A 27,227-nucleotide genomic window follows, 5' to 3' on the forward strand; every position below is an offset into this window, starting at 1 on the left:
ATTCAATTAAGGACTGTCATCTAGGAATCATTTAGATTGTATTGGACTGTCATCTAGGAATCATTTAGATTGTATTATCAAGTAGGAAGTTGTGTAACTCTTGTGTTAGAGAGGGGTTCTCAATGCTGGTTGCCATTAGAATCACCTGGGAAGTTTAAAAAATACTGCTGCATGGTCCTCACTTCCAGATTCTGATTCAGTTTGCCAAGAGGGGACTTAAGAGTATTGGCATTTTTTTAAAAGATCCCAAGAAATTCTAATGTGCAGCCGGAGTTGAGAGCTGCAGTATTTGATCCCTTGTTCGGTTGCCTTTCCAACTGGGCTACTGGCTGCACGTAGACAGGGACCATGTCAGTCTTCTTCGTGACTGTCTTCCAGCATCCTGCCCAATGCCATGGACACGTGTTTGAAATGAATGCAGTGATATCCTTGGGAGTTCGTTGATTCGAGGCCTGAGTGGCTTTTGGGAGGATGCTGGAGGCTCTGAGAACCAGTTTTTGCCAAGCTTGGGGGTAACTGGGGGAAGCAGGTAAAGATAAGCACATGATGGGTGACCAGGGTATGTGGGGGGTTTATCAAGGGTTGGGGGCAGGCTCAGCTAGCCTTGCGTTTGAAATGACTGATTTAGTGTGAAAGGCAATTATTTATCCCTTGAAGGACCTGGGACATCAGCTGTATGAGGAAATTGAGATGTGGCGCCAGTTAAGAGCTTGCAACAGAGACAGGAGTTGGCCAACCTTAGGGAGCTGTTGGGACACCCCCGTGTTCAGAGCCGTGCTTCTGCTTTCCTTTAATTCCAAGCACGAAGTTGTGCTATAAATCAGAGCGCTGGTGGCTACGGCAGTGTTCAGAGTAGAGACCCAGGGAAGATTGATGAGACTTGAGTAAGGGGGACAGATAAGAAAAAGGGGGGATTAATGCTAGCATGGAGCAGTTCTGAAGACTAGGAAGCTAGAGGGAAGAGGTGCTGCTTTGGATTTTCGGCAAGTCGCTATTTGAAAGGATGAAGGGAGGCCTGAGGACTGGCTTCTTTAAAAGAGTGTTTTGTTTTGTTCTGGCCCTGAAGCAAAGCCATAATGGCCATGCTGGTTGTAAAGGAGGGGGAAGCCAAAGTGTAATTTTTATATGTTTGTTTTAAAACATTAATTATTTAATTTGAGTAGGTATTATATTTACATGGTTCAAAAATATTAAAGTATAAAAAGATATTCAGTAAAATCTCTCTTCTATCCCCATTCCCATCACCCAGTTCTCCCACATTAGATAAATGCTATTATTTGTCTGTAGTGTACCCTACCAGAGATTTTAATACATACACAAGCAAATATGAATGTATATATGTATGTATATATTTTAGCCCCCTTTTAAAATTCATATTATGCACACTGTTGTGCGTCTTCCTATTTTCACTCAACAATGTATCTTGTGCATCTCTGCATATTAGTACATTGAGAGCATCCTCAGTGTACTAATATGCACAATGCATGGCTTTTCATTTTGTAGGTGTGCCACAATCTGTTTGACCAGTCTCCTACTGGTGGATATTGACAACGTTTCAAACATTTGCCATTACCAAAAAAAAAAAAAAGCTTCAGTGAACAACTATACGGTCATGTCATGTTTGGAGTGTGAGTATATCTGTTTGATCAATTCCCAGAAGTGGAATTGCTGGTCAAAGGGTCAAAGGGAGTGACGGGGGATACCCAAGGGTAGTTTAAAAAAGTAAAATGCACATAGTGAAAATCAAAAGGTAAAAAAAGGTATAGCATGAAAAGCAAGCCTCTCTCCCACACCACTCCCTGCCACTCAGTTCCCTTCATTGAAGTAACCAGCATTATCACTTTTCCATATATGTATATGGGTTCCTTGTTTCTCTTTTCTTTTTTAACACAAAAAGAAAAACCTCTGACACCACAAGACACCTTGCTTGCTTTTCTCTCTACAGCATTTCTCCAAGATACTTCTATGTCAGTATCGTGCTCCCTCAATCTAAAGGGGAATTTTCTAATCCTACTCCAGTGTGCTGCAGCTGTAATCATTCTTTTTTTAAATTTCTTTTCTCATCCAGCTAGAAAGCAGTTTAGCTCAAGTCTGAGATTCTCATACCGTTGAAAAAACTCTTAGAGGTTACATCTGTTTTTAAGACGTGTGTGATTTAGGAGTTGGTTTTATTTGCATCTCCATCTCTGTGAGCCATGGTGTCAGGGAAGAAAGGTGATTCAAGGAGGTAAAACTTAAAATGAAGCCTCACGTGTGCTCTGCACTCTCTGACTTTCTAAGTCCTGGCGGACACGTGTCATATCAGACTTCCCCTGTTTTACACATTGGTCTTCAGCATAACATATTGTTAGAAATAAGGATTTGGATCTGATATACCTTCTTGGATTTCAGAAGAGGGTGGTGAGGCCAAGAGAGGTTGAACAACTTATTTAAGTCCACCCAACTGGTAGATGCAGGAACAGGACGAGGGTCTCCGAAGCAAGGTCCACATCCTTCTCTCCTCATGCCGGGACCCTCATCCACCTTCTCAGGACAGCTAGTGTCCTAAGTTGACAGCAGAGTGTTTAACCAGCTCCTCCAGATAACACCTGTGCATGTTATCACCACACCACCCAAACCTGAAGAACTTCCTAAAGAGTGGACACTCTAGGCATTCCAGAAGAACCACTGGGAGGACTTTGGGGGAAGGAGGCAGTAGGTAGACATCTGACCTGTCCAGCAGCACACAGGGCTAATTGGTGCAAGGCCAAGGAAACACTAGACCCAAGAGCTCATAGGAACCACGAATCAAAGTGAAACACTCCTGGGTCTTGTCTGCGTAACAAGTTACCAAACGTGATTCTTACCAGAATCGCCTGGGCAATCTGCAGGTTGAAAATAGTCTCCCCAGTGCTGCCCCAGATGGTCACTTTCGGAAGATCCAAGTGCGGTCCAGAAATCTGTATTTTTCATGAGCTCTTTGGGTGGTTTAAAAGGAACTACTAATGTTCAGCCCAGATTTGAAGAAATGCAATTGAGTAGAAAGAGCACTTTAAGTCAGACATGGGTTCAGGGGGCAGCTCTTCCGTACAAGACACTCGCTCTGAGCCTCAGTTTCTCACAATGTTAATTGGGGGGAAAGATCACGCATGCCCTGCCAACCTTACAGGGTGGCTATGGGGCTCAGATGAGGTCATGTCTGTGAAAACACTTGGCAGATTATAAACCACATACACATGTGAGGGGCATTACCTCACTGTGCCCAAGAGGAAAAGATACTTGGAAGAGCCTGGTTGATTTTCAGGGCTCAGCAACAGCTCCCAGCTACCCTTGGGGAGACTGCTGCAAAATCCACACTTGTTTTCCTACAAAACATCCTCTCCTTCCTTGTCCATGGGCTTTGCCTGGGACTAGCTTCATTTTAGGTCAGCTTCCATTTTGCAGGGGTTTGTGCTGATAGGTTGGTTTCAGAGGCTCGGACCCCTTATTGCATCAGGTATGGGACTAATGAAAAGAGTGCTCTCTCTCCAGACCACTCCTGGCCCCTCAGAGTCCCCTGGATTGAGGCGCGCCTTTGTGACTTGAATCTAGGTCACAGGATTGCCTTTGTTAATCCCATGGGGTCACAGTTGCACCCGGTGCTTGGAGGAGGAGCGATGAAACGGAATAAACGCCTTACCTTTGACTTCCCGCTTTCCTACAGAGAGATGCAAAGGTTCCTAGAGGTTAATAAGATAGAGCACTGTGGGGTTCATTCCCTGGGGCTCTCCTTGAGTGGTGTGACATCATGCTGTTTCCTCGGGGCTACAGTGGATCTCCTAGAATATCAGAGAATAGCACCCCGCCCCTCGCAATAAAAGTTCATATTTTGTAGTCTGTGATCTACTGAAAGTGCAGCCTGCCTCAGCCTGGATTGAGGTTTTCTTCCCCACCCCCCACCTTTTTTTTTTTTTTTTTTTTTAAAGAGCTCCTGACTTATTTATTTATTTATTTATTTATTTATTTATTGGCTGTGTTGGGTCTTCGTTTCTATGCGAGGGCTGTCTCTAGTTGCGGCAAGCGGGGGCCACTCTTCATCGCGGTGCGCGGGCTCTAGAGCGCAGGCTCAGTAGTTGTGGCTCACGGGCCTAGTTGCTCTGCGGCATGTGGGATCTTCCCAGACCAGGGCTCGAACCCGTGTCCCCTGCATTGGCAGGCAGATTCTCAACCACTGCGCCACCAGGGAAGCCCCCCATCCCTTTTAAAGTGCCTGTAGGCTTGGAACTACCATTTAAGACAAGAGGTAAAGTGCAAGAGGCTATTTCATGCCAAGGTAGAGTAGCATCTCAAAGAAGGCTTAGCTAGGAGAGCATGATGGGCAAATCCTTCCACTCCCTGAGCAGGCAGGGAAGGTGGCCCGTGGGTGGAGAGAGCCCTAGCTTCACCCTGCACAGCTTGCCTACACTTACGTAAAGGAATATTCTTTCGAGTGGCCTCCTCCTTAGGCTGTTCATGATTAATGTACTCATAATTTTGGCAGACGCTGTGCTTTTTTTAATAAAGAGGGGGGAGCCATTTTCAAGATAGAAACGATAGTTCTTTAACTGTTGCCTATGAAGCGGCAATTACAGCGTTTTTTCCCCAGTTGTAAAAATGTTGCATTTTACCTTCTCTTTAAGGAAGGACATGCCATTGTAAGTTTCAGACCACAATTAGTCCACCGGCATTCTTTAGGAGGGCCTGGTTTTCTTATACATCCGGATTTTGATTCGCTTTTTCTCCAACTTCAATAGACATTTCCTGAATGTGTACTAGAGGCAGGCAGCGCAGAGGAGAAGACGGAAACAAGAACAATGACTAGCAACTACTACATGCCTGCTGGGCAAATGTTTTCCTTCAGAAAACTAAAAAACATCAGCTTCCCTCCCTTTGCTTTAGTAATTCCCCCAACTTTGCTATACATTGGGATTACCCGGGTTTTTAAATAATTTTATTTATTTTTTAACATTTATTTATTTATTTATTTGGCTGCGCCCGGTCTTAGTTGCAGCATGTGGCATCTTCCTCGAGGCATGTGGGATTTTTAGTTACAGCATGAGGACTTCCTAGTTTTGGCATGCATGCGGGATCTGGTTCCCCTGCCAGGGATCAAACGCGGGCTCCCTGCATTGGGAGCACGGAGTCGTACCCACCGGACCACCAGGGAAGTCCCTTAAAATAATTTTAAATAACACTGTTGCCAGGCTCTCACCCCCAGACATTCTGACGTACGGGAGTGTGACCTGGGCCACAGGGATTTTAAAAAGCTCCCCAGGTGATTCTAATGTCCACGAAGTTAGGGAACCCCTGGCCTAACTTCTTTTCTCAGGTTTCAGCTCAGTATTTCTTCCTGCAGGAAGCCTTCCTGATTCCCCCTCTCTGTCACCTCCACACACACCCATGACCCTGACCCAGTCGGGTATCCCTGCAGCACCCTGGGCTCCTGCAGCACCTGGTACTTACTCTTTCATAATACTGGCCACCTCAATCAACGCTCTTCCTCAGGAATACTGGGAGATTCTGGAGGTGTTCCACACACTCTTGAATCCCTGGCGCCTGGGGCATTGTGGGTTCTCTAAGTACTAGTTAAAGGAGTGATTTAATTTTCTATTTGGACATTTACTCATTCTGTAGATGCCAATTTACTTTTTCTGGTGAGAATGTCATTTTGTATTGCCCACTTAATCACACTTTCTCTAATTTTCATGGTCATTGGATAGGTAATTAAAATGAAGGATTTACATTATTTTATGTTTTATATATTTTATAAAATATTTTAGGAAATATTGCCAGCTGAAGCTATTTTAAAAATATGGTTTTTACAGAAAGAAGAATAAATTATTAGATTTGGTGGAGCATTATTTATGAAAATAATATATTCTTTTTATTTAGGTTTCTGTAAACTTAAAACCCAGTTCTTCTATTATTAAAAAAAAAAAGTTTATATTTTATGAGATGTGCTTTATAAGATTAGACAAGGGCAAATCAGGAAAAGTGTCTCTTTTTTGTTTGATTCATAGGGATTTAATGAAAGGGCGCGCGCACACGCACACACACACACATTTCTCAAGTTGTACCACGCTTTATTTCCAAAATTCAGACAAAGGAACAGATCTGCAAACACAGGCCCTCTGTCACATCACGAAAGGGGTCAGATTACTAGGCTAGTCGACGACGGGGGCCTTCAGAACCACGGTAATTGTCTCCACGTTCCTAGCCCATCATTTCTAGATTCTGCGACGACGTCCATAGACTTCTTAATGTCCCGCTTTGTAACCCCCGTCGGGCCGCGTGAATGGTGGGGAAGGTAACGTGACTGCAGAGCGCAGGGTCGGCCCCGGAGGGGCGCGGGCTTGGCCAGTGGGAAGGTTGGATGCGGAGCGGCGACATCACCCCACCGGCATCAGGCCATCGCCTCCATTCAGCGGCGGAATGTGGGCGGGCAGAGGATGCGCGGGCCCCTCGGCCTGCAGTTAACCCTGTGTGCGCCCGCGGTGGAGCATCACGCGGGTCGCGGAGCACCGCCCGCTCCCGAGCACCGCGCGCAGTGCTTAAAGGGCTTGCCAAATTCATTTTCCTCTAAAACATACTCGTGTTCGTGGCTCTTTTAGTGTTGTCTTTTTTTTTTTTTTTTTCAATCTCACCGTTTAATCACCATGGTTACATTCCTCAGGACCACGTTTTCTCACTATTCAAATAATGTAGAAAACATTTTAAGGTAATCGTGGGGCCCGGGAAGCTTCCGTTGCACAGAGCCCACAGGAGAGAAGCCAGCGAGGCAATGGCTCTGTCTCTCTTACTCTCTTTCTCTGTAACTTTATTATATTCCTAAGGAGAGGCGTGATCAGTTTCCAGTTAGTTTTTCTTCAGACTTTCTTTTTAGGAAATACTCAAATCTACAGAAAAGTTGAAAATGTAATACAATAAGACAGATGAACATTCCTCTACCCTTCATCTACCTTCACCACTTGTAGGCATTTTGCAATTAGCTTTATCGTATATCTGCATAGAGAGATTTCTTACTCCTGAATTACAAGTAAATTGCGCATCTCATAACAGTTTGCCCTGAAATAATTCACATTCAGGAACTGGGCATAAGGACGTTTTTCTTCATAAACACAGTACTGTTATCACACCTCGAATAATTAACTCTGCTTAAATATCATTTAAAATATAGGCCATATTTAAATGTTCTCAGTTTTTCCCAAAATGCCTTTTAACTAGATTTTTTAAAAAAATCCAGAATCCAGTGAAGTTTCATGCATTGCATCAGTTATGTTTTTTCTTTTTATAGTAATTTTGTTAAATGTTATTATTATTTTTGTTGTTGTTGTTATTTTCAGCCTCGCTGGCACATTTCTGGAGTTTAAATTTGTGCACTGTGCCCTACAGTGCAATATGGATCTTGAATATAGTTCCCTGTGCTATACAGTAGGACCTTGTCGTTTATCCATATTACACTTTATTCTTTAATCCCTTAGATCACTGAGAATGAGTACTAGTCAAGATTGTAATAGAAAATACCCAAATGGAACTCATAGCAGAAAAAAAGCTGAAGGAAAAAAGGAAACAGAACACTTTCAGAGTGATCTGTTTATTTTTTAAACCGCAAACTGTAGGACATGACCATATAAAATGTGCAAATACGACATTAGAAATTCTTTAATGAATATTTAACTCCTTTTCAAAACAATGAAATCGGGCTAGAAAATTACTCTCATCAAATCTATAGCTCGAATAAGTAGATGAAGGTCTCTGCACCGCCAAAGTCTTTACTAAGTGGAGAAGTAATGACTAATCAAAGCAATGAAAACTTTAAAAGAATTATTCCTTTTAAATCACAAATCAAAACTTCAAATGCTACTCTGGACTATTAGCTGACAAAGAAAGTTACATTTAAAATATAGTCCATGAAATCGGCAAGCTAGATGAAAAAGAGGAGACCTTTGGAACGATTTTGGAGGGTAAGGATCCTGCAAAATTGCCCTCACATCCTTCCAGCATGAGGATGTTCCTAGCGCCACCCCCCCCAAAAAAGGTTAAGTTCAAGTAAATGATTATCCCAAGTTTAATATTTCATTGTACATAAAAATTTCTTCAGATGGAGAAACTGACTTTTAAATTCTAAGCACAAATGCAAAGTATTCTGTAGCTCCTCTTACATGTTTCACAATCATGTCATAATTAGCTTTGACCAATGGAGGGACTTGTGAAAGGACACATTTAGATTCTCTATTAGAAGAACATGACTGTCACTTGTGCATTAAAATAACAGACACACACAGACATGCAAACCCTAGAACTGAAAAAAAAAAAAGCTGAATAAACAGCAATTAATAGTATTTCAATAGCTGATTCACTTTGTTATACAGCAGAAACTAACACAACATTGTAAAGCAATTATACTCCAATAAAGATGTTAAAAAAATTGTATTTCACAAGGACAACTAAACACCAATATAAAACATCCACATAATAGTCATAAAATAATAATACATGTCCAGTATTCAGCTAGACATGATATTTTTCATGGCACTAACAGCACAATATTTACAGAAAATAACAGCAAATTTCTGGATTTGATTAAAATGATTTCAAAAATTATAGCCAGAACAGTCCAAACTAATGTTTCATTAGTTTCACACCTGTTGTAAAAAGCACAGGTTTTCACTCAAGTAAAGAATTGAAAGAATGAAAAAAAAATGTCAACTGCAGGTATTGATTTAAAACGTTGCTGGGGACTTCCCTGGCGGTCCAGTGGTTAAGACTCCATGCTTCCACTGCACGGGGCAAGGGTTCAATCCCAGGTCAGGGAACTAAGATCCACCCCGCACCCCCGCACCCCCCGCATGCCGCTCCAAGAGGACTAAATAAATAAATAAATAAAATAGGCCTATACCAACTTGGTAAAGGGAAAGAGGTGCAAACCAGAATTTTGGACAAAAATCCAGAAGCATTCTTGGTGTTCTACACCAGCACTGTCCAATAGAAATATAATGCCAGTCACATACGTGATTTTTTTTTAATTTAATTTTTTTTTTTGGCCTCACCATGTGGCATGCATGATCATAGTTCCCCGACTGGGATCGAACCCGTGCCGCCTGCAGTGGAAGCATGGAGTCTTAACTACTGGACTGCCAGGGAAGTCCCACACATACGTGATTTTAAATTTTCAAGTAATTACACGAAAAAAACATAAAAAGAAACAGGTAAAATTAATTTTAATAATTTACTTTCTTCAACCTAATATCTCTAAAATATCACTTCCACATGCAAGCAATATTATAAATTTTTTTCATGAAACATCTTACATTTTTGTGTTGTAGGGGGAGGGCTACCAAGCTTTTGAGACCCAGTATGTATTTTATACTCACAGCCCATCTCAATTCAGACTAGCCACATTTCAAATGCTCAGAACCTCATGTGTCTAAATAGCTGCTATATTGGGCAGTGCAGTGCATAGTTTGACTTTATTTCAGGAGACAGGGTCTCAACTGTGCTAGTAGCAATGGCATTCTTTGGAACAATTCAAAGACTATATGCTATATTTTCTGGATCTGCCCAGAGATGTCACATCTTGATGAAGTACATATTAAAATTGACCTTTCTGACACACAATGTGAGAGCCTATGAAATGGTGCTAAAGCAATTAGACTTAAGCTAGATAAGACAGAACATGTGTGAGATGAGTTAAGTGAAACAGATCTTCAAATGAAGAACAAATTGTAGTTGGTGATAGAAAATGAAATTAATTTAAAATGTGCTCTCTCCGTACTTATTTTTGGTATATCACTTGCTATTAATAATGTTATCAAAAGCTTATAAGAACAACAAATAGATTCAAGATTGCCTATTTCACTTTTTAAAAAATTAAAAATACTTTTTTAATTTAGTGAAAATTGGTTATTTAAATTGAATGAAACCGCATGTGACATATGAACAAAAGTGACATTCTTATAAAACATAAGGAAATCAAAATGGAAAAGAATATGTTTGCATGACTTTGAAGGAAAAGATTTATTCATAAATGATTCTAAACTAATTTCAATAGAGCCTATTTTCTGGCCTTTGTAGAGCAAGATATCCTGTCAACTGAAGAGAGATTTGAACAAATTGGAAACTTTGAATTTAATATTGAATGGTTCTAGATATTGCTTTAAGAGATGAAACATTGAAGTATAAGTGATAGCAATTTATAGGATTAAATTAAAATGTTTTACAAATATATTAAATATTTTATGCTATTTTCTGTAATAATGTTAATTATCATTCGCAATTCCAACACAGTGCTTGTATGTGATTTATAAAATTTCGGGTTCATTTCTGAATCTAAGAAATTCATTGACAAATTCAGTTGCTACTGCCTCAGCGGAATGAAGTTTCTCAAAATCGAAATTAATAAAAAGCCACCTAAGAACTAAGATGACTCAAGAATTATTATCTAATTTGGCATTTCTGGCACAAATCTTGCCATTATAATCCAAACAGCATAATTAGCAATTTTGCTGAAATGAAGACAAAAAATTACAATATAATAACTTGTGAATTATATAGGTCACTATTACTCATCCATCATTCACCGGCCCATCAAGAGGACCCCAGACATGCACCATGATCATTAAATTTCATTTTCTTTGACATTTTACCAACTTTCAATCGTATAAAAATTATAGTTTTCGGGCTTCCCTTGTGGTGCAGTGGTTAAGAATCCACCTGCCAATGCAGGGGACATGGGTTCGAGCCCTGGTCCGGGAAGATCCCACATGCCACAGAGCAACTGGGCCCGTGAACCACGGCTGCTGGGCCTGCGCCCTGGAGCCGGCGAGGCACAACTACTGAAGCCCGTGTGCCTAGAGCCCGTGCTCCACAACGGGAGAAACGACCACAATGAGAGGCCAGCGCACCACAACGAGGAGGGGCCCCTGCTCGCCACAACTGGAGAGAGCCACACATCAGCGAAGACCCAATGCAGCCAAAAATAAATAATTAATTAATTAATTAATTAATTTTAAAAAAAAATTATAGTTTTCATACGTATATATTTAAAATTCTGTTGTTCAAAGGTATAGCCAAGATAGGAGGATAGACTATATTTATTAGCTTGCGTTATGATTATTTAATATTTAGACATACCGTATGTGGACTTCCCTCCATTGGAGCTCTTGCCCCAGGCCCTGCAAATGTTGGAGGAGGACCTAAAGAGGGAAATGCTTCTTGGAGTGATGTCTCTGCCTAAATAATCATAGTATTCCCACCCCTATTTCTACAGCTTTGAGAATCAATCCCTTACTCCCATGGGCTCCCCTGGTACATTTCCAGAGAGACTCTAGTGGGACAGACCTTCTTTCAATGTGCTCCTGGGTTTAGTGCAACCCACCCCTCCCTGGGGACCTGGCACGCTTTCCTGGTGGTTAGGTGGGGAGTCAGTTTGAGCAACACCATGTAGTGCAGGGTGCCTTTGATCCCCACCAGCTGTTCCGCCTGGGAGGTTAATAAGCAGCCATTATTCCCCAACACATGCGGGGTTCAGACTTGGGAACAGGCCACCAACACAAGTTCACAAGCTCATTAACCCTTCTCACTCTTAGATCTGAGCTCTCACTTTCAATATTTAACAAGGACCAGGAAGTCTATGAATTTCAATTAGGATCTAATGGCAAACTTTGAGATAAACAACAGAATGGTAAACAAAGGGACTTTTATGTTATTGATATAGAATTTTGTGAAACTGCATTCATTACCAAAATAACACACCAGTCATGTCTAAATGGTTTTCTAAGTTATTTTCAAAATTCAAGAAGATCATTGACATTAAACAATAGTTGTTGTTATTATTTTTTAACGGCAAATGAAACTTCATGACTATTAAAAGAGAAGGCCTCCTCTACTATTTTGAACAGATTTACCATTAAACAGTAGCCAAATTTTGAGGCTGCAGTCGAAGGGGCTCAGTCGAGGCCCCTTCTGGCCCATCCCCTCTTACATCCTACCACCTGGTCCCATGAGGCTAATTATCCCTCCTGCAAATAACTTCAGCTCTCCAGCCTTCAATCTGCCCCCAGCCTTCCTAAGGCAGCCCACCTGCGTTTAGGCATACGTGCTGTCCTCTTACACTGAGGTCCTCCTTCATTCTCGGTGACTCACTCAAAGTTTTTATAACAGTGTAGGTGCCAGCCATTCACAGTTACTCAAAGTGATTTCACCCTCCAGATTTTCCTGAGGGTTTATGTTGTGGATTTTAACAGGGCTTTGCAGGAACGTCCAAACCCATCTGAGAAGCTGGTTGCATACCCACATGGTGGAGACTGCTGGTGTGAGCTAAGGAATGAAAGATGGGACTGTCCTAACCAACTTCTTTCCTCTGGGCACACTGCCGGCAGTAAGTTTTCAAAATACTCCAATCCTCTGTGTGTGTGTGTGTGTGTGTGTATGGGGTGTGTATGGGGTGTGTGTGTGTGTTCTGTTGTGTAGTGTGTTCTTTTGCTTTGCCTTTTAAAAATTTAATCGAGAGCCCTCCCAAGCCTTAAGTAATAATAGGAAGGGAAAAAAGAGAGACGGTAAAGAGCTGCCTCTAAATGCTGGCAAACATTTCGTCCTGTGGCACTCCCAAGGAATACTAACACATGATTAAACATAAACTGTGACATCTCACCCTCCTGGGGATCCCACACTGGCCACCTTCCCTTTACCTCTCTCCCCACATCTTAAAATCAATGCATAAGGGCCCTCTCCCTGTCTCGATTTGGAGAAGAATCGTTCTCATTGTGATCGTTATGCATGGAAACAAAAGAACATACGGATCAAAGGTTTAGGGTCCTCAGCCCCACCACGATCACATGACCACCCAGCTCAGAGGCAGCAACAGTCAACTGAAGTGCTGGTTGGAAGCTTCTGGCCTTCTATGGAGAGTCCCTGTGGTTACCTAGAAACAGTCCACTCACATCATTTACATTGTTTTGCACCGTGCTGCCAGCAGTCCTTTGGGAGATTCTATATTTAACCATTTCAAATTGTACCCTTAACCTTAATGAAAGCATCCTTTTTTTCTCTCTCTCTGAAACATACAACCCTGCACCCCTCCAGTCCCCAAATTCGTTTTGGTTTTCCTTTAGAATTTTAGAATCAGTTTGCCCAATTCTCACACCAAAAAATCCTTTTAGTAGTCTGTTGTTATCATGTTTAAATGTATAGATTATTTACAGATTGACATTTTTATTTTTATTTATTTATTTTTAGATTGACATTTTTAAATGTTAAGGCCTCTTTAATCATAATCATAATCCACATATGTTTTCATTTACTCAAGTCTTTCTGTTCTGCCCTCAGAAGTATTTCTGTGTTCTTCACATAGCTCTTGTATATTTTTTATTGAATTTATTCTTAGGTATTTTACCTTGGATTGCTATTATTAATGGCACCTTACATTATCTTTTTCTAACTGCTGTTGTCTGTATATAATGACCACCTAATAATTTTAATATGGCTGAAGCAGCTGTCTTGCTTTACAAAAGGGAAAGGAGGGCTTTGGTCTGCTTTTATGCCTGCTTTTAAAAATTGAAATGGGGAAGAGTTTGAATGTGGTGAGCCAGAGGTCACAGGAGGGACAAACTTGGGGTAAGTTCATCAAAGCTCTGCAGCTGTAAGCATCGGGCAGGAAGTAAGGAGAGATGCTCTTTGAAGCTGTAAGAAAGCCATGGAGCTGGGAGGGCAGCTGTGGTCCCCAAGCCTCCAAGACCAGAAACATTCTCATCTCCTTTCAAGTCATTGTCATTGAAGGACATCACACATACCCTCTTGCTTACGCGTCAGGGATGCGAGCACTGTATTTTGTTCTCCTCATCAGATAATTGTCCCTTCTACAACCACAAATTTCTTGCTTATTTCTTTTTCAACCACACATTTCTTGCTTATTTCTTTTTCAACCACACATTTCTTGCTTATTTCTTTTTATGTGGCTCCCTGCTGAGATGGAGAGTTTCTGATCACCATTTTGTGTAAGTGCCCTGTAAGACTGAACCCCTTTTGGGAATTCCCTGGCAGTCCACTGCAGGGGGGCCAAGTTCGATCCCTGGTTGGGAAATTAAGATCCCTCAAACCTTGCATTCCTATCTTTAGGGGGTGGTCTCAAGCTACTCTGAGCTTCCTTTCCTTGGCCAAGATGAATTTTATCTAATGGTCAATGTTACTCAGAAAGTGATTCATAAACGTGGCATGAAACTATGGTCAATCTGAATGTTTTGCCAATTGTGTGAAGAACGTACAGAATAGGTAAAAGATAGTTTACATTTTCTAGGGGCTGGTCAAGGAGGAAAAAGGTCAGGAGGTGTTCAGTGTCTGTAAGATTGTTGCATTTACCATTATTTTAAAGGAGAGGAGGTGAGAAAAACAGAAGGTCAGCCAAAAACCCTTATATCTGGTGGTGGCTTAAATGTCTCATGGGTTCAGCCCTGTAATATAAATGAATAAAGTCAATTTATAAGACGTGCAGCAGCAGTGGGAAAACTCAAGAAAATATACCTAATCTAAAGAGGTCAGCCAATATTCAGCATCAGCCAGTTGTTGCAATGTGGAAAGATGTGTCCAATGTCATTAGATCTAATTTTACAAGAGAATACAGAAATCTGGCTTTTTATATGAAATGATCTAATTTTTAAATGCTAGCAACAAATCCCAATTGGGAGGGAGGGAGGAAGAGTGGAAAAATGAGAGAACTGCATGCAGGCCAAACAGAGCAATGATAGGACCCAGGGTTTGTCAGTTTGTGATTTTTCCCTTATGCAGACTTGTTCTTGTCTTTCCCCAACAATTCAAGATGTTTTTAGGAACTTCAAGGTATACTCAGAACTAGATCAAATGCAGTCAAAATTTCCATTGTCCTGCCAGTTCTTTAAATCTAGCCATACAGTTTTTATTGAGCACCTGACACATGCAAAGTCTATCATTTCATCTTATTTAAAATGAAATATGTTAACAATTAGTTACGCAAAATAGAGAGATGACTTCCATAATGGTCCAAATGACTCTGAGATATGTACTTACATTTTAGCTTTTTTAAAAAAATACGATCAAATACAAAGAGAATTGTTTTTTAAAACCTACTGGAGCACTCAACTTCTATAATTCACTTCTGAATTTGGAAGGTTAATAGGAAAGTTTCAGAACACTAGGCATCACTCTGTTTAAAAGCAGAACTTCTAAAAGAATTCAAAGGCAATCATCCTGAAAACCTTTTCACTGGAGTCAATTTTGAGCTCTGAATGGCTTCGATCCCTATAGGGATCATCTATGACAGGAGACAGCACCCAAGTTCATGCTAATTCCTAAAGAGAAAAGAAGTTGGTAATCTTGTCAGCTGAGTAGGTGAGATGACACTGAAAATTCAACCTGGCTCAGGTTATCAGTTGCTCATGAGTGTATTTTAATAGGAATGTGTTAAACAGTGTACATTGTATCCTGCTTCCCACACGAGAGTCACATCCTCTCAGTCACTTTTTCCCACTTATTTTTTTCAGCCTCTCTGTACCCGTCTCTCTCCCCAGTCTACAGTTTTTGCACATTTAGGGTATGCCCACTTCTGTTTCCACTAGTTCTTCTGCTCTTAATCAGGGTCGACTCAATAATTTTTAACTTCTCTGCTGTCTCAGAGACTCTCCATAGCCTTTATACTCTCATCCCAAGCCCCACCTCCACCCCCCCAGACCCATTCTAGAACCTGGACTCTTCCCCACTCTCTATCCAGTATCTCGTGGCCTAGGATGCCCTTAGCTTCCCCTCCCGGGCTGCGCACAGATCCCCTCCCTCCCTCTCCCCTTCCCTCCCCAGGCCCGCACTCGCCCGCACCCTCAGCCATTCCAGAAATTGACAAAGAAGTTGCAGAGGGAATGCCACTTCTCAGCACAGTAGGTCTCCGTGAGCTTCGCGTTCTCGTCCAGCTCGTCGGGATCGGGCCGGGTCCCCAGAGGTCGCTCCTCGTCTGGGTCCCAGGCAGCCTTTCTCTTGCCTCCTTTGGTCTTCTTCTCAGAGGGCTTCCCTTCGGGCGGCGCGTTCGGGGGAGGCGGGGCCCCTGCGGCGGGGCCGCGCGCGGCGTCCCGGGGCTGCCCCCGGCTCCTGGCCCGGAGCTTGGTATCCCGGGGAAAGCCCGCCCCGGTAGGGCTGACGAATGGGGACGCATGGGGCACCAGGCGCAGCTCCGCGCCCTGGCCCTTCTTGCCCGCGCACAGGCGGGCCTTGAGCGGCGCGGGGTCGTGGCAGGGCCGCCGCTTCCTGCGCAGCCCACCTAGCACCTGCTTCCAGAAGTGCGAGCGGCGGGCGGCATAGACCGGGCAGCGCCCCGGCTCCCCGCGGTAGGCACACTGGTGGCGCGCCCCGTCCGGGCCCTGGCAACGCAGCGCCAGCTCGCTGCCCGCCGCGGGCCCTGGGGCGGGCGGCAGGAGCTGCCAGCTGCACGCGTGCCGCTCGGGACTGACGAAGCGACCGGAGGAGCCGCCCGCGGGGCCCGGGGCCGACTCGACCGCGCTGCCGGCCGCCCCCTGGTTTCTCCCGGCGCCCTCGAGGAGGCAGCCACCCAGCAGCAGCAGCAGCAACGAGAGAGACGCTCGCAGCCTCAGAGGACTCATGGCTCGTGGTGTCTGCACTCAGGTCGGCTTTCCAGGGACCCCTGAGCGCTTCAGTGGTAGCAGGGCCAGGAGAGCAGCATCCCTTGGACCTGGGGACAGACGCAGAGGCGGTTACTGACTGAGTCGGGCGCAGCCCTTGGCCCAAGCACAGGCACCTGCCAATCCCCCTCCCCAGACTTTCTGGGCGTCGGTTTTCAGTGGGCAGCAGCAGCTTGCGAGTGGCCCCTCTGGAAAGGTTTCCTGGGAAAAAGCCAATTACTGTCTAATCTTTTTGAAACTATTTGCGCATTGAGGTTTTTCCCCCCATTGCAAATATGATAGCAAAGCGATGCCTGATAATTACCACCTCCACCCCTTCCTCCACCCCCTCCCTTCTCCACCCTCCAGTAAATTATCTACAAAGTCATTTCAGATTATTCTTTGGAAAAACGCACTTTTACTGCACTTTGAACTTACCGAGTTCTGGGCGAGGTGGCGGAGCCTTGTTAAGGTAGAGGGAATGACTGCTAGAAGGATTAGTCTGTTTTAGCCGGCTCCCAGTGAATGAACGTGTTATCAATGGAACAGAACGGGCCTCCCCGACTATGCCCCTCCCAAACTTCTCTCTCTCTCCCTGGGAGACTTCCCACCACCGTGCCACACACACACACACACACACACACACACACACACACACACACAGATGTATGATAGAAGTGGCAATGTAACATGAATATAAATCGTTTTTGCTTCCAGTGTTTAAAATAATCACGCGAATTTTAACAAATCATTCTTTTCTTTCCTTTTACATATTCTTTACTTGAATTTTATTTATTTATTTTAATTGAATTATAGTTGATTTACAATATTGTGTTAGTTTCAGGTGTACAGCAAAGTAACTCAGTTATACATATATATATATATATCTATATTCCTTTTTTAAAAATTCTTTTCCATTATAGTTTATTACAAGATACTGAATATAGTTCCCTGTGCTCCACAGTAAGTCTTTGTGTATCTATTTTATGTATGGTAGTGTGCATCTGTTAATCCCATACTCCTAATTTATCTGTCCCCCCCAAACCACTTGTTTTCAATGCTCTTTTAAAAATAGGCATTCATAACTATATTTGCAGTAATAGAAAAAAAAGCTTGAATAGTGTGCTTCCTTCACGTACTTTTTATTGAGATATAGTTCATATACCATACAGTTCACCCATTTAAACTGTAAAATTCAATGGTTTTTAATATATTCACACATATGTGCAACTATCACCACAGTTAATCTTAGAACACTTTCATCACCACGAAAAGCAACTCTGTACCCTTTAGCTACTACACCCCCTCTCCTTTTACATATTTAATCATGTGAAGATAAAAGTTAAACAGAAAGATCTAAGTTTTAAGAGTTAAATAAGATGAAATGAAACAAAACAACTGTCAATATCCTTAACTGGACACTATTTACACTCTATTTTTTATATCATTCTGAGTTCTATATTTTCACCCACCATTTCTGATAGTTTTTCTCATCCTAATAATCTTAATCCTAATAACTGTTACTACTAATAAAAATGTAATATCCTCATTTATTGATGCATTATAATGTCCAGCATTTCATCCAGCAGTGAGCATTTGGTCTTTTGATTGTTTTTAGGTATTATAACTCAATTACAAACTTCTTACAAAAATTAGAAGTTTAAAAAATTATTTTGATTATAGTATAATATTACCAATTCAAATGGTTAATCTTTAAGAATTAATGTGTCCTTGAATCTTAAGAATTTTACATGTAAACAAAGGAATTTTTCTTTTACACTTTAGGATATTCCAGTATCTTTTAAAAATTGTTCTCAGTAATAAATGTGATCTTTTTTATTTCAAGAGTTTATACCTCTGACTATAATTGTTTAATACAAGTAAGTATTTTCCTAAAATACTCCCTCAGGACATCAAGAAGTCTCATTATATTTCCTAATGTCTTCTTGTGGGCAGTATTTTCTATTACTAAACTCCCATTGGTATTGTATTTCAACAGTTACAATTTGATTACTACTATAAAAACCAAAATATTTTAGAATTAGAATGTACTTAAATATGTTTTAGCCCAGAGTAAATATACGGTAGTGTATATCGACCTAAGAAAGGATGTTTCTACCACTCTGGTGAAATCAGAGGGATTAAAGGACTTACCCAATGTCACACATCATTTAGTGGTAAAGCCACCTGACTTTCAATGATCTTTACATTTCAGCTTTGTATTTCCCTAACACTTACAAAGTTAGTTATGTCTTAATTACACCAACTCAATTTATACTGAAAAACAATTAGTACCAATGAAGTTAATAAATATTAACATAAATTTCATGAACAGAGTAGCTTATTAATACATTTCACAGATGGAAACCTTCTCTTTCCCAGAAAACCGTATTTGTATGAGCAAAGCACTATATACAGGCTTTTATCTGATGCTCTGGAATTACTTATAGTTATCGGCTACTGAACCAAACTGCAATAGTTTTTCAGCTAAAGAGTGACATCTTGTGACAGTTTTTACTAATTACAATGAAAAAGTTTGTTACCAGAAAGTCATAATTATTAAAGGAGACATTCGAGACCATGTTTTCTGTCAGAAACATTGCCCCCAGAACAAAAATAAGGGCACACAGATGTGCTATGCCATGTCAGAAAGGGGTAACGTCTTACTAGAAGTTACTTTTTATAAATTGTGGTTAAATACACATAACATAAATTGTACCTTTTTTTTGTTTTTTTGTTTTTTAAATTAACTTTTATTGGAGTATAGTTGATTTACAATATTGTGTTAGTTTCTGCTGTACAGCAAAGTGAATCAGCTATACGTATACACATATCCCCTCTTTTTTGGATTTCCTTCCCATTTAGGTCACCACAGAGCACTGAGTAGAGTTCCCTGGGCTATACAGTAAGTTCTCATTAGTTATCTATTTTATACATAGTATCAGTAGTGTATAGATTTCAATCCCAATCTCCCAATTCATCCCACCCCCAAATTTACCATTTTAACCATTTTAGGTGTACAATTCAGTGACATTAAGTACATTCACACTGTTGTGCAACCATCACCACCATCCAGCTCCAGAACTTTTTTCTTCTTCCAAAACTGAAACTCTGTACCCATTAAACAATAATTCCTCATTCCTCCCTTCCTCCACCCCCTGGCAACCACCATTCTACTTTTTGTCTCCATGAATGGACTACTCTGGATACCTCATATAAGTGGAATCATACAGTATTTGTCCTTTTGTGACTAGCTTATTTCACTTAGTATAATTTCGTCAAGTCTCATCTATGTTGTAGCATGTGTCAAATTTTCCTTCCTTTTTTTTTTTTAAAATTTTTATTTATTTATTTATGGCTGTGTTGGGTCTTCGTTTCTGTGCGAGGGCTTTCTCTAGTTGTGGCAAGCGGGGGCCACTCTTCATCGCGGTGCGCGGGCCTCTCACTGTCGCGGCCTCTCCTGTTGCGAAGCACAGGCTCCAGACGCGCAGGCTCAGTAATTGTGGCTCACGGGCCTAGTTGCTCCGTGGCATGTGGGATCTTCCCAGACCAGGGCTCGAACCCGTGTCCCCTGCATTGGCAGGCAGATTCTCAACCACTGCGCCACCAGGGAAGCCCCTCCTTCCTTTCTAAGGCTGAATAATAATCCATTGTATGTATAGTGCACATTTTGTTTATGCGTTCTTCGGTTGATGAACACTTGTGTTGCTTCCACCTTTTGACTATTTTGAATAATGCTGCTATGAATATGTGTGTATAAATATTTGAGTTTCTGCTTTCAGGTTTTTTTTTAATAATTAATTTATTTTTATTATTTATTTATTTATTTTTGGCTGCGTTGGGTCTTTGTTGCTGCGCACGGGCTTTCTCTAGTTGCAGCGAGTGGGGGCTACTCTTTGTTGCAGTGCGCAGGCTTCTCATTGCGGTGGCTTCTCTTGTTGCGGAGCGTGGGCTCTAGGCACGCGGGCTTCAGTAGTTATGGCACGTGGGCTCAGTAGTTGTGGCTCGCGGGCTCTAGAGTGCAGGCTCAGTAGTTGTGGCGCACAGGCTGTTGCTCCGCGGCTGCTTTCAGTTCTTTTGGGCACATACCCAAAAGTGGAATTGCTGCATCATATGCTAATTTTTTTTTTTTTAAGATTTATTTATTGATTGGTTGATTAATTGATTGCTATGTTGGGTCTTCGTTTCTGCGCTAGGGTTTTCTCTAGTTGCGGCAAGCGGAGGCCACTCTTCATTGTGGTGCGCGGGCCTCTCACTGTTGCGGCCTCTCTTGTTGCGGAGCACAGGCTCCAGACGCACAGGCTCAGTAGTTGTGGCTCACGGGCCTAGTTGCTCCGCGGCATGTGGGATCTTCCCAGACCAGGGCTCGAACCCGTGTCCCCTGCATTAGCAGGCAGATTCTCAACCACTGCGCCACCAGGGAAGCCCGATCATATGCTAATTTTATTTTTAACTTTTTGAGGAACCTCCATGCTGTTTCCTATAGTGGCTGCACCATTTTACATTCCAACCAACAGTGCACAAAGGTCCCAATTTCTCCAGATCCTTGCCAATACTTGTTATTTACTTTTTTTAAAATATAAATTTATTTATTTATTTTTGGCTGCGTTGGGTCTTCGTTGCTGTGCGTGGGCTTTCTCTAGTTGTGTCGAGCGGGGGCTACTCATCGTTGTGGTGTACAGGCTTCTCATTGAGGTGGCTTCTCTCCTTGCAGAGCATGAGCTCTAGGTGCGTGGGCTTCAGTAGTTGTGGCTCGTGGGCTCTAGGGCACAGGCTCAGTAGTTGTGGCGCATGGGCTTAGTTGCTCCACGGCATGTGGGATCTTCCCGGACCAGGGCTCGAACCCGTGTCCCCTGCATTGGCAGGCGGATTCTTAACCACTGTGCCATCAGGGAAGCCCCTGTTATTTACTTTTTTTGTTTGCTCTCTTACGTGTGTGTGTGTGTTTTATAATAGCCGCCCTACTGGGTATAGTTTTTCTTTTTTTTTTTTGTCTGTGTTGGGTCTTCGTTGCTGTGTGCAGGCTTTCTCTAGTTGCGGCGAGCAGGGGCTACTCTTCGTTGCAGTGCGCGGACTTCTCATTGTTGTGGCTTCTCTTGTTGCAGAGCACGGGCTCTAGGCGCGCAGGCTTCAGTAGCTGTGGCACACGGGCTCAGTAGTTGTGGCTCGTGGGCTCTACAGCGCAGGTTCAGTAGTTGTGGTGCACGGGCTTAGTTGCTCCGCTGCATGTGGGATCTTCCCGGACCAGGGCTCGAACCCATGTCTCCTGCATTGGCAGGCGGATTCTTAACCACTGTGCCACGAGGGAAGTCCTGCCATTGATTTTTGAAGCCACCTTTCTGGTGATAAAAAAAAAAAATAATAGCTAAAATTTATTTAGCACTTAGTATTTCTTAAGTGTATCATGTATCAACTCATTTGCTCCTTACAACAACTTTACAAAGTACAGGTTCACGATCCATTATTTACAATTCTGGAATTGAAAAAGGTCTGAATATGATACTTAAAAAAAATTCATCTGGCAGCAAAACCTGACCTAAACTGCCATGCATCTATTTAGAGTTTCTTATTTAGTCCTCTTAGTATGGCTATTCATATGTTTTGCTGCAGAACTATAAATGTACTTGACTATGGAGTGCTGCCCTAGAAGCTGCTAGGGTGTGACATAATAGGCACTGGATTGCCTTTCAAAATCTAAAAAATTCTAAATTCAGAAAACCATCTCTAGCCAGGGTCTCAGATAAGGGTTGTGTACCAGTACTAATGTTATCCCCATTTCACAGCTGAGGAAATTGAGACATAGAAGGTAAGTCATTTGCTTAAGGTTGCATAGTTAACAAAAAGAACACTCAATGTAGTTAATAATGTTTTTGAGTGCTTAAAGTTTCAGTCACTGGGTTAAATGCTTTATATTCATTATATCATTTAATCTTCACCACAACTCTATAAGGTGCTATTATTGTCCCCGTTTCCCAGAAGCAATTGAAGCTTAGAAAGGTTAGACAACTCCCTGGACACACAACTGTTAAGTGTGGTAAGGAAGGATTTAAAAACAAGTCAGTCTGACTTCAGTATATTTGATTATTACACTATGCCTTACCAATCTGTAACACCAGCCTTTTCCTCTCTTCTATATGTCCTTTCTAACTATATATCTAATTACCTCTTGGATATTAAAGAGTAAAATTTTTTAAAATGTATATCAGATCATTTTACTCACATGCTTAAAAACCTCCTATGACTTTCTATTGCTAGACTAAAATCCAAATACCTTACAATGGCCCCTTTCTACCTCTCCCATCTTGTCTCCCAAGATAGCCAGCTTCTCTTAGGTTTTTACACTAGTTGTATCCTCTATCTGGAAGGCTCCCCAGGTTTTCACATAGCGGGCTCCCTCTTGTCCTTCAGGCCTCAGATTAAGCTTCTCCTTCGTTTCCCCCTAATCACCCCGTCTGGGGTCTCTAATTACCCTCTCTATCCCATCATTCTGCTTTCCATAGCATACAAACATGATATTTTCTTGTTTATCTGTTCACTCTCTTTCCTCCCATTAGAATGTAAGTTCAACTAGAGTGGGCACCTTATCTGTTTTTGGTTTCTTTAGAAGCCCTAATCTCTAGTATAGAGTTTAGCATGTGGTAGGTACTTAATTTTGGCTGAATAAATGAATGTAGTGTACAATCAGTAAATGTACCTGCTTGTTAGTTTCAGTGGTGTTAGATGAACTGAGAAGGCAGGTGGGAGGAGGCTGTGAAATATGAAGACATGTGAACATCAGCTTGATCAGATATTGTCTAATAGTATAAAACAGTGCCAAGCAGAGTGTCTGGCATAGAGCAGGGGCCAAATTAATATTTGTTTAAGAATGAACAGTAAATATTATTAGTAGCTTGGATCTTGGGCAAATTACTTAACCTTCCTGAGCTTAGTTTTCTCACCTATAAATGAAGATTAAAACTTACTTTACAGGGTTGGCCTACAAAGTATATGAGATAATGCATGCCAAATGCCTAGCACATAGGTTCTTAAGTTAGTTTCTTTCCCTTTATGCTTTATAAACTCTTGTAAGCTTTTCTAGATACATGACCTCATTTTATTTCTATAGTACTTCTCATTAGCCTCATTTTATAGATGAAAAAGACTCAGGGGTTGAGGCAAAGCCTCTTCAGATAATGAGAAGCCAATGGATAAGTTTTATAAGCAGAGGAGTGACACGGTGAAAGCAGTGTTTCGTGAAGATTAATCTGTTGGAGGCCTTTAAGATGGGCTCAGGGGCTTCCCTGGTGGCGCAGTGGTTAAGAATCCACCTGCCAATGCAGGGGACACGGGTTCGAGCCCTGGTCTGGGAAGATCCCACATGCTGCAGAGCAACTGGGCCCGTGAGCCACAACTACTGAGCCTGCGCTCCGCAACAAGAGAGGCCGCGACAGTGAGAGGCCCGCCGCGATGAGGAGTGGCCCCCGCTCACCGCAACTGGAGAAAGCTCTCGCACAGAAACGAAGACCCAACACAGCCAAAAAATAAATTAATTAATTAATAAAAAAAAAAAAAGATGGGCTCAGTTGAAGCTGGAGAAATATTACTTCGACTACTGTCATTAAAATCAAGTTTAAGGTGATAAGGGCCTGCACTAGGTGACAGAAGAATGTTTAAAAGCCTAATAAATTAAGCGACTGAACAGTCACATAAGCAAATAAATAAATACATAAATAAATGGCTGAGAGTTTTCAAATAAGGTTGAGAAAATGATGGCACCAACAACACAAGCGATTAAGAAATCAAACATGGCAAAATGGTTGACAGAATACCTTCCCTCCAATACCTAGGCAGAACATATGGCAGATAGATGGCAAACATTCGAGCCGTGTCTTCAGTGCCGTTGCAGATCTTTCTGGATTTCACCCCTCCCACTGGCATCGCCACCTGGACTAGAGCATGCTATGGTCCTGTGGATTCTGCTTTCTCTAGAAGCAGTCTGGTGAGATGGGGATCGGGGCAGTGAGGAATTACAAGCAAAGGTTTTAACTCCCAGAACCTTGGCTAGATCGCTTCTTTTCCTTCCCTAGAAAATAAGTGGACTCATTTCTCCTCTCTCGCCTCTTATGAAGACTACCGACCCCCTCTAGATAAGCAGAGACAACTTTTTTTTTTGCGGCGCGCGCCACCAGGCCGTATGGGCTCATACTCCTACTCAGCGGCGGAGCGGAGCCCCTGACTGTGAGCGGGCGTCACTTCCGGCGCGCTGACGCTCAGTCCGGCGTGCCGACGCCTGCGTCAGCAAAGAGCGGGGTTGGGGGCACCCGGTTTGAAGTCGTGCGGCTCGGAGGACTGCTGCCTCCGCCGCCGTCTCAGACCCCTGCTCCCGGGCCGCGGCAGGGACGAGCTCGGGTAGGCGGCGGGGCAGATGCCCGAGGGCCCGCGCCGGGACATCCCGCGCTGCACCGGCCGCTCCTATCTGCTCCGTGGCCTGGGCCTGCGCCGCTCCGCTCCCTGGAAACTAGCGCCTCGGCAGCGCGGCGCGTCGCTCGCGGGGAGCTCCGAACCGCCGGCGCCCGGCCATGGCGGTCTCCAGGTGGGTCTAGCTTCTCCCGAGCGGACGGGAAGGCGGCCCGGGCGAGGCACGGTCTCCTCTCTGAGCCCCAACTCCTAGGAAGGAACGGTTCCCATTGTCACTGGGCTCGGGCGCCTTCCTCCCCAGACTCCGCGATTCGCCCCTCGGTCTGCGGGGGTTTGGGCTCGGGTTACCCCTCGTAAATCGGTTCAAAAATGTCTTTTTTCTTGTTGAATAGATCCTTTGGCGCGTTAGGGCTAGTTTTTCTCTTTCCTCACCATGTTTCTCTTCTCTGGTTTCTCTTCCCCCTTTCAGTTTTAGGAGAGTCTCTTCTTTTTCTGAGCATTTTAAGGCCGATCCCTAACCTCCATTTCACGGGAAAACTTGGTAGCAACTGTCGAAGTCGGGGAGATTTTGAGTTAATATTATCTACATGACCTTCTAATTATGTTAAAATTTTGTGTTTACGGCTTTAGGGATATGTTCCGTATGAGGACTTTTTCCTTACATTACAGTATAATTCTTCCTTTTGTTTGACAGTACACATTCAGTCGTCAGTGTAATCTTTAGCAAATTACTGTATCAGCATCATCTTCCTTAACTAAGGCGTGAAAGATGTATCGCGAATCTTAAACGATTTTAAAGCGATGCCCATCGATAAGAAACTGTAGAAAGACCAGCAAGACATTTATTTGTATAGCTGTAGAAGGAAAGTTCTCCTTTCCTCCAATATGAGAGAGTGGGGGGAGTATATTTTGTCAGAGACTTGAAGTTAGTGGACCTATGTGTGTGTAAGTAGGGGATATTCCCTCTGATAGCAGTCAGGATTCGCCAAGTTTACTGTTAGTTTTCATGAGAAATGGGTCCTTCTACCACATAGACTGAAAGGGGAAGACATAAAAACATAGTTTTTGCTCATTTTTCATAGTTAATTGAACACATTCCTGTTTTGCAAGTGAAATGATAACCCATCCCTCACAGACTCCCTAGGTAACTGATAAAAGAGTACGTGGGAGAAACCCATGGGAGTTGGGTGAAAGGGGTCCTAAGATACCTGTAGTGGGGCATCTAATTTTTATTTCATAGATTAGTTGAATCCGTCAATGGGAGGAAATTCTTATTTTGTGATATGTAAAATTGCCTTGAGAGTATACAAGTAGTATTTTCAACTTTTTCAAGTACAGAAAGGTGTATCATCTAATTTGTTACCCCCATATGAATATATAAATACATACATTATAAATACATTGATATATAAACTTAATATGGTATTCTGTTTATAAGGTGGTACAACGTTTAAGGGAATGAGTAGCTCTTGAAATTTCGTTCCTGAGTAGACGGTGTATGTTCACAGTATTGGTTATAGTTTTATAGAGACAAAATGAAAGATTAAAGAGCGCCTAATCTGCTTGGCCAATGTTAATCTATTTACAGAAGTTTAGAGCACCTAAACTTCTGCATGAATGAGTGAGTTTTGAAAGCAAGTGCTTTTTGTTCTTGACATTGGATTTCAAAGGGTGGTGCTCTTTTTCTATAGATCTTTTTTATTTAGCTTGCCAAAATTCTATCAAATTCTACTGTAAAAAGAAAGCCTGTCATGGTTTTATGAAAGAGCTAGTCCTGTGCTTATTTTGGTAATATAATAGGTTCACAGAAAACACTTTTGAGACACTTTCTGGTTTGGGGATACTGTCAGTCCTTGACTTTTTCATCTGAGGATTCACTTTGGATAGCAAACTTTAATTTCAAGCTGGCCTTCTCCATGCACTGAGCACATATCTTTATTAACTAAATTTCCTTTTTCCTTTTGGTGTGGAATACAGACTCATTTTAATACTTTATTGTAGAAAAAGTGGAAGATGGTTCAAGAGATAAAAATCATATTTGCTAGAACCAAATCTAAAATATTTTTTGCACTGTTTATATCAATGTGTGTAACTGAAAAGAAACTGTAATGTTTTTAGAACCTTGTATTTCCAATAGAAGGGAAATATTAAGTTCAGATTGCAAGATCCAGAAATCTAGGAATAATATTTGACTTTGCT

General features: G+C 42.2%; 2 protein-coding genes across 5 annotated transcripts in view; one reads left to right on the plus strand and one right to left on the minus strand.

The window, feature by feature from the left end:
• Positions 1 to 11,016: 11,016 nt before the first annotated feature.
• Positions 11,017 to 27,227, plus strand: part of BTAF1 (B-TFIID TATA-box binding protein associated factor 1) — a 103,092-nt gene continuing 86,881 nt past the window's right edge. The window contains exon 1 of one of the 2 annotated variants that reach the window (XM_082339377.1): positions 11,017 to 12,376. Coding sequence is in view for 1 of the 2 variants with exons in the window: in XM_082339376.1 (XP_082195502.1) it covers positions 25,190 to 25,203 (14 nt within the window). In the remaining variant the exon portion in view is untranslated. Of the gene's footprint in view, positions 12,377 to 25,056; positions 25,204 to 27,227 lie in introns of those variants that run through there. The other variant, XM_082339376.1, reaches the window with a different exon arrangement.
• On the minus strand, positions 12,386 to 25,040 carry FGFBP3 (fibroblast growth factor binding protein 3). Of its 3 annotated transcripts, XM_082339639.1 has the most exons (4): positions 24,440 to 25,040; positions 23,326 to 23,379; positions 17,070 to 21,970; positions 12,386 to 16,702 (listed from the first exon to the last, which is right to left on the minus strand). In XM_082339639.1, the coding sequence occupies exon 4, from the start codon at positions 16,611 to 16,613 to the stop codon at positions 15,840 to 15,842; it is 774 nt and encodes a 257-aa protein (XP_082195765.1). In that variant the 5' UTR covers positions 16,614 to 16,702; positions 17,070 to 21,970; positions 23,326 to 23,379; positions 24,440 to 25,040; the 3' UTR covers positions 12,386 to 15,839. The 3 variants fall into 3 exon arrangements, with proteins under 3 accessions (XP_082195765.1, XP_082195764.1, XP_082195763.1); XM_082339638.1 differs by lacking the exon at positions 23,326 to 23,379 and having other exon boundaries at positions 24,454 to 25,040; XM_082339637.1 differs by lacking the exon at positions 23,326 to 23,379.

The sequence above is a fragment of the Balaenoptera borealis genome (assembly GCF_965194805.1).
Source record: "Balaenoptera borealis genome assembly, chromosome: 10".
NCBI lineage: Eukaryota > Metazoa > Chordata > Mammalia > Artiodactyla > Balaenopteridae > Balaenoptera > Balaenoptera borealis.

Excerpts from the sequence above, each read along its gene's own strand:
- FGFBP3 (XM_082339638.1), bottom strand. The coding sequence starts at position 16,613 with ATGAGTCCTCTGAGGCTGCGAGCGTCTCTCTCGTTGCTGCTGCTGCTG.